At 40.7% G+C, this 8,103-nt stretch overlaps 1 protein-coding gene across 1 annotated transcript; it reads right to left on the bottom strand.

Moving 5' to 3' along the window:
- Positions 1–390: 390 nt before the first annotated feature.
- LOC147323320 (alpha-tectorin-like) lies at positions 391–6,840 on the bottom strand. Its single transcript, XM_086304890.1, has 9 exons — positions 6,816–6,840; positions 5,952–6,352; positions 5,289–5,865; positions 4,606–5,189; positions 3,936–4,488; positions 3,245–3,843; positions 2,364–2,601; positions 1,995–2,191; positions 391–648 (listed from the first exon to the last, which is right to left on the bottom strand). The coding sequence occupies exons 1-9, from the start codon at positions 6,838–6,840 to the stop codon at positions 391–393; spliced, it is 3,432 nt and encodes a 1,143-aa protein (XP_086161016.1).
- Positions 6,841–8,103: the final 1,263 nt, after the last annotated feature.

Here is an 8,103-nt window from a genome sequence, read left to right as displayed (position 1 = left end):
TGCAAAAAAAATTATTGTGCTAGCTTATGTGGTTGCAATGCTACCAGGATTTAAAGATAGTTATGCAACACAGAGCGTGCCCGCTCCGACCGGCTTTAAAGGGTTAAGTAATGAATGCATGAACTAATTTTTTGGCGTCACTCTCAAATAGGATTTTTCTAATTAAAATGCAAGAAAGCCATTCTAATTATTTGTTTAATATGAGCACTGAAGGACACAACCTGGTCAAAAACAATGCAAACATTTCTCTTAGTGTTACTGGAGGCCACGGTAATCCCAGTCCGAGTGTGCATCTGGTTAGACATCATGTTTGTAAGAGTTTTATAGCTGAGTACAATAATCTTATCTTTATCTGAATTTGAAGCAGAAAATTAAAGATCATCCATGTCTTTATGTCTTTAAGACATTCCTACAGTTTAGTCTCATGGTTTCATTGACAGAGCTGGAGATCATCTGCATAGCAGGGAAAATGTACACGATACCTTTGAAAGATACTGTGCAGGTGGTAGCATTGTAACAGCCCAGCTGGCCGTCTCTGATGGAGCACTGCTGTTCAGGAGTGCACGACGAGGCAGAACATCGCAGGTCATTTGGAGCGTGACATTCACATCTCTGGGAGCAACCATCTGTCCAGAAGGACTCGCCAGCCTGTGAACCACACCACACCAAATCATAGCCAAATTGATACAACAAATACAGTTCTTAAAATACCATTTTGAAGGATTTTGTTTTCATTAATTGTAGGTGATTTAGTGCAGTAATTGCTAGATCACTGCAAACTGCAACTATTAATGTACTAAATATTGTGACAGAGCAACTACTCATATCTGTTGATCTTTCTCCCACAGAAAGGACAGATGCTAAATGCCACAATTTCAAGAAATTGTTCTGTTCTGATGTAGCTGTATAATCTTCAACTGATTGTTTTAATGCATTCATTTATTTAGGGACAGATTTTTTCCCCCCCAAAATTCTGCAGTTTAAAGAGTTAGAGCATCATTCTGCTTGTATAGCTACATATTAATTATTTTCTTTTTAGTGGTGTAATATAAAACAGTCATAATAGCTATGCTGAATATATGATAGCAAATGAAGACCTTTTTTTGTGATCCTAAGATTTCAGTTATATGAAACTATAAACTGTAGTTTTGCATTTTGCAACCCCTATTATTTGCTATTTCATAGAAACTACCACATTTCCAGGTATTCATCATGCTTCCTGAAATTTTTCATTTGGTTTGGATTTTATTCGGTTATTAACATGGAACTAACATTTTTTCCATGTTGCAGCCCTGATTCCTGGTTATTAGACCTAAACTACCACATGTTTCCAGGTAATGTCAGTTTGCATTTTGTAGCCTTGTTTCTTGGTTATTGAACAGAAACCAACATTGATTCCAGGTAAGATATCAGATTTAAACATAATATTTACGGTGATACTGTTGTCAAACAAAAAAGAATGTTGGTGAATGAGGCAGGATTCATTCCAGCATTATGGCAATATGGTAATGGTATCCCAAAACATTAAAACTTAAAATCATATTAGTATCTTGTTACCCTATTATTATGAGGTTAGTATATATAAAAATGTGTTTAATTGTTAGTAAATGTGACTATACTATTACTAATTGGGTTTTTTAAGCTCATGTACATACATTTGTATCCATATTATCACTTATAATTTATGGTCTGTTATTACATAGATTTAAATGTAATAGTACTCACTAGATCACTTGGTTATTACTCTGGAAATGAAGTGGCAATTATTTGCTATATATCTTGTTTTTATCTTCCTGTTTCTACCTTGTTACCTCAATATTACCACATTATTACTGAGCTATAATAGACTCTGTTGTTTCTGAATTTTAAGCTTTGTCACAGTCCAAAACACTTCACGAAGCTTTCTAAATGTAAGAAGGGCAAGTCTGCTGATTCTGCTGATTTGAAGGGAATTACTTCAAAGAGTATTTACTATTGACTTTAATATGTCTTACATCATAGTAGAATCCATCATACTGGCAGCCACAGCTTTCCACTGGGACACACCTGGTCCCACTCTTGATGAAGCCTTCATCACAGAAACATCCCTCAGAGCAGAACTGCTCACAGGTTTCATCAATGTGACTGGAACAGGTGTGGCCACAGTCAGTACCGCACAGCTCATAATGGCTGTTGGCTGGACAGTCCAGTGCTTAATAAGTGAGAAACGTGACAAATGGCACTAGTCAGACATACCACTTTTAATGTAATACAGTGTGGATACAGTGAGTATTGTAAAATTGTTGGACTTTTTATTTCTGAAGTGGTTAGCAAATTTCTTGTACATTTAGATATAAATAAAATATAATGACATGTTGACTCACTGCAGGTGGTGTTCTCTCTCCAAGGATAGATTCGAACATTAGCAGACTGACAGGCACTGACATATGATTCAATGGCACTGCACAAGAGATCGTGGCCTTGATTTCCTGACAAACATACATCAAACACGCAGTCGTTGAAATATGGCGCCGGGTCCACCTCCTCGTGGCAGAAACTGAAGGGCCCATCAGCTGCCTGTATCACCTCACACTGATCTCTAGCAGGCTGTTCATTGGCACACTGTGGACAGGAGGAGCCACAGCCATCATTGCACGTGTAGTTGCCTGGCACCTTCCAGGCTCTCCCAAACTCATCTGGAGATGTGACTATCGTTCCAGATGGTGTGTGAAAGTCATCATTTGGATTTCCATTGAAATTTCCACAAAGTCCACATATTTTTTCTCTGTTGATGACAACAGTTAGCAATAGTCCTTGTGTTAGTTTCATAAGGATAAATTATTAGTAAATAAATTATTTATATAGCTGGGATTATCCTGTTTTTTAAAGCATGTCAAACAAAAATTACTTCAGCTTTGATGGGTGGGAATTGTACCTGTAATTTGGTGGTACAGAGATAAACACTGCACTATATCCATTATAGGTAACACTCAAGCCAAAATTAGTGCTGACAAGTATACGAGATCCTGTTGCATAGATAGACACATTACCTTCATTCAAGACAATAGGTAAATTTCTAGTTACTCCATTCACCTAGAAGAGATATGCAAAGAAAATCAGTGGGTAGTTTTTCTACTTTTTAATTGTTATTTTTTTCATTCACAGCAGTAAAAATATCCCTAAAATATATGTAGCTGCCATTTACTTCATACACCTGAAATTGTTCATAACAATCATCGAATGAGAACTATCACTAACTACTTACTTGTACCAAACCTCTTCTGTCCCTTGACATATGCACGTCGTAGCCCCAGACATTCACAAAAACTTCAGCTACTATTGAAAGTGGAAGCCCATTCAATGCCTCATTCTTAGCTTCCACGGAAAACTGATTGAGCTCATCAGTGGCATTACAGAGGGTCACCAGAACATAGCGGCAGGTTCCTTGGAAGTCATAGGCCTTACGATCAAAGGTGATGTAGTGAGGGTCTCCAGAGGCAGAGCAGGTGCCATGAAGGTTGGGATGGCAGCCAAACTCGCCCTCCACCACACGGCAGGACTCCTGGGGCCCACAGGAGTTGGGAGTACAGTGGACGTTCCCTGTAGTGCCGTTACAGGTACACAAGCTCTGACATTCTTCACCATCCCAGAACTGCTCACCACCTTGGTGATAGCGTCCTTGATGATAGCATCCACAAGATGTTGGTGGAACGCACTGGTCACCATTGAGGATAAAACCACTGTTACACTGACAGCCCTCCTGGCACACAGTATCACAGGTGAAGGGGAAAGAAAGGCTGGGGCAAGCAGAAGGACAAGAGGTTCCACAGAGTTCATAATGGCTGTTTGATGGGCAGGTTAGTGCTGGAGAAAAACAAACAGGTTAACATAAAAAAGCATTTTTAAACATTTGGAGATCATGGCTAGAATTAATTCAAAAACAGTTGAATGCTTACCACAGCCAGTTGCATTTCTCCATTGTCCTAAGGCAACACCCTTCTGTTGACACATTAGTGCATAATCTCGTAGGACACCACACAGAGTTGATGCTGGATTGTTAGAGCCCCCCATGATCTCCACACATACATCCACCTGCTGGCTCGGGTCAACCACAGACCAACAGGGTACAAATGGCCCATCTGGTGAGCTGAGAATGCCACAGTACTCAGTAGAATTGTAATTAGTTGTAGAATTTTGGTTCATGCTTTCCACGCAGTGAGCAGCCAGAGAGCCATCTCGCCAACTGTCTCCAAAGTCCTGAGAACTGTTGATCAGGACACCGTTGGGTGTATTGAAGTCATCATGTGGATGACCATTGTAATTACCACAGAGTCCACCCAGTGAACCATTGTAGACACCAGGAGCAGTGACACGGACAAAGTGAGGCCAGACTGTCTGCACAGTTACACCAAAGGAGGTGCGAATGATGACACTGTAAATGCTGCTGTGGAAGATCTGGATTCGGTTGGATGTAGTGCTGAAAGGTAGCCTGATCAGCTGACCGTTAACCTGCAGGATCATCCAGTTTTTTGCAGTTAACAAGACTTAAACAGTATTGTGTCCGTGTACACATAAATAAATATTAAAGGAAGAACATAATTTTAAGTAAGTGTTCCATTCACTTACCTTCACTTTACTGTTCCTTGCCATCTCAATAGATACGTGTATCCCCTCTGCTTCAAAATGCAGAATTCGTGCAAAACCATGCTGGCCTCTTGGCACTTTTTCTGCTGTCACCATGAAGTGTGGGTGACTGGACAGTCCCATAACTTTGGCAAGTGTCAATCGACACGCCCCAGGATATTGGTATGTCAGTCCATCAAATGTCTGATATGACCCTGGGCCTCTGATCCAGCATGTTTCATAGCTATTTGGTCTGCATCCTCTTTCTCCATCCTCCACCCTGCATGATTCAAGTGGGCCACAACCATGAGAGTGGCAAGTCATGGAGCCATAACTGCAGCTACAACGTCTCCCACAGTCTCCGTCTAGTATTACAGTTTGTCCAGAGCGGTAGTAACGGCCCTCAAAGCTGCAGCCACACTCAGCATGAGGGACGCAGACCCCACCACTGAGGATGTAGCCTGAATCACAGATGCAGCTTTCCTGGGGAGGTAGAGGGCAGTTATGGGTAGAGTTGGGATTAACACAGGTAGGTGGACATCCTGTGCCTTCAGACTCAAAGTGGCTGTTGGCTGGACATGGGATTTCTAGGCATAAGAGAACAACATCGATATTTACATCGGTGGAATTTTAATACAATAATATTTTGAAATAATGCAAAAAAAAAAAAAAAGTGATTAACATACCACAAAAGCCAGGTGTCCTCCAACTTGGTAGCCGAATACCACTTTGTTGACACTGACTTGCATACACACTTAGGGCTTGACAGAGAATAGGTCGGTACCCTCCTCCTACACACAGATCATACACACAACTGTCCACAAAGGACTGTGGAGGAAGTTGCTGATGGCAAGCCGTGAAAGGTCCAGAACTACTGCTGAGGATACCACAGTGGTCAGTGTTGCTGTACAATGCTGTCTCTTCTACAGTGCAAACAGCACAGTCCAGACCTCCGCACTGTGGCCCACAGCCAGGCTCATCATCCCCAGATGCTTGCCAGCTGTTAGCAAAAACCACATCAGAGCTCACAACCTCACCGTCACGAGTTTGAAAGTCATCTCTACGAATGCCATTGAAGTTTCCACAAAGACCGCATGTACCATTCTGGTAAGTGTAGGGCAAGCTGATCTGAACATGATGAATTGTGTCATAAGACACCACTAAACCAAAGTCAGTGCTGACAAACACAGAAAAACCTGACTCATAAACCTGCACGGTGCCATTGCTAAGGGAGAATGGAGTGAATGCAAAGTTCCCGTTAACCTGTAAAAAAACCAGCAAATATATCAAGTGAGAAAAGTATATCTGGTCATAAAGTGTAGAATTTATCCAGAATCAAAATGACCAACCTTAGCCTGACCATGGCGTCCTTTGACAAGCTCAATTGTGTCATTGTAGACATGCACTTTCACCAGTCGTGTCCAAGAGACTTGAGTACTGTCTCTGTGCTCATTTTTGCCTTCTACTCTGTAGTAGGGCCGTCCACTATTACATTGCTCAGAGAGAACATACGTGCAAGTGCCTTGAAAGTGAAACACTGTGTCATCAAAGGTGTAGTAATGGGGATCACCGCTTATGGTGCAGGTTCCTCTTGGCACTGTCTGACAGGAGAACTGGAAGGAAGCTGGCTTGCAGATCTGTGAAAAGGAGCACGGCTCATTGCGGCACTGCAAGCCTGTTGAGGTACATGTGCACTTCTGTGCACAGGTCCTGTCACTCCAGAATGAAGCACCCAGCTGCACTAATTCACCTTAAAAAGAATAAAAGGAAATGTCCCTTATGCCTTGTGTTAAATGTCCAGACATTTACATTCATAAAGCTTTAGGAAAAAACTTTCAAACCTTACATTTTTTTCATGTACTGTCAAATAACAGCAGGAATTGCCTCAAGGCACTTTATATTGTAAACTAAAGACCCTCAAATAACAGAGAGACCACTGCAACAATCCAACAATGCCTAACAGCAGTCTGAGATGTGCTCTGTTGGGAGGATACGGCACTATGATTTCATTAAGATAAGATGAGGCCTGATTGTTCAAGACCTATATGAGGAAAATAATTTTACATTTGAATCTGGCTTTAACAGGGAGCAAAAGAAGGGAAGCTAGGATAGGAGAAATATGTTCTTTCTTTTTAGTCCCTGTCCGTACTGCAGCATTTTGGATCAACTCAATGCTTTTCAGTGAGTTTTTGGGAAAATCTGATAATACAGACCGTTCTCACTCCCGAGGCGTAACATCCCGACGTTTTGTCACGTCCCATGGCGTTCCTGAGGAACGCGAAAGGTGACCTTCCGCGTTCTTATGGTACGCGCCGGGTTATGGATGAAATCAAGTGGAATGACGGTCCTGCGGTAATAGAGGTTCCAGCCCTGTATTCCAGCCCTAAACCTAACCTTATTCCTAACCCTAACCATAACGTTATTCCTAATCTTAACCAGTACTTTAATGGCATGAAATAGTGTTTTCCCAAGCGATGTTGAGAAAAAGAGCAAACATTTGTAGATTGAGACCAAACGGTTCTCATATTCCCTCATTTTTCCGATCTCGTCATTTAGGAACGTGTTGGGTGTCCAAAAACATAATATGTTGACAATTTGTCACCTAGCATAAAATGTTACACTTTGAGAGTGAGAACGTGTTGGATAATAACGAATCACAGTAGGCCAGACTTTAACCCTTTAAGACCTACCATAGAACCAAGTCTGCCAGAGCTTACTTTATATTTTTACATGCTGTAGTGCCATTTTTGGGAGCATTTCAATTTGATATACATCAATACAACCATTATAGCCCAAATTTTAATAATATGTCTGCATTAAGTGCATAGTAATTACATAAATTGCAAAAAAGTGCAATAAACTACAAAAAATAAATCGTTTTTGTTTTTTTAACATATATTTCTAGTTAGAGAAATTTAAGAGGCTTATCCCTCAAAACTTTAAATACAAAAAAGTTGCACAAAATAGTTTCCCACCACAGGAAATTTATTTTGAGTGTCTTTATAGTTTTATTTTTGAAATACACCAATTTTTATATACTGCAGGAAAAACGAAAATAAATATTATAGTGCAAATTTGCAAAAAAAACAGCATATGCATCAAAATAAACTATTTCCAGCAGTGCAATATGAGTCCTAAGCATCCCAGAAACGACACAGAAAGTCATAGAGTCAAACATAACTTTTAAAAACACCAGTGTAGGCTCATGAGGCCCTGATGGTAAAAAACTACATTTCCGGAAAATGACATCACTTCCGGTTTTGGGCAGGACATGGCGGACATGCGATAGTTCACGCTGATGGATGTAGGAAGTGTTACAAACAGCTGATCGAATCAGCAAAGCGTGTTTCTGGAATATTATGTTTTTGTTGCTGCAAGTGCTTTTTATGCAGTTTTTGCAAAGCTATATGTGGAAGGAAACTGTGACTTAGGACAAGCTGGTGGCATAAGATGTAAGTACAACTCCTCCGGTTTCATATGCAAAAAAAATTATTGTGCTAG

Source organism: Aulonocara sp. 'chitande type north' Nkhata Bay, linkage group LG8, assembly GCF_057382095.1.
Source record: "Aulonocara sp. 'chitande type north' Nkhata Bay isolate Kocher_YH1m ecotype deep benthic linkage group LG8, A_spYH_male_GT1.1, whole genome shotgun sequence".
NCBI lineage: Eukaryota > Metazoa > Chordata > Actinopteri > Cichliformes > Cichlidae > Aulonocara > Aulonocara sp. 'chitande type north' Nkhata Bay.
This window is presented reverse-complemented; position numbering and strand designations above follow the sequence as displayed.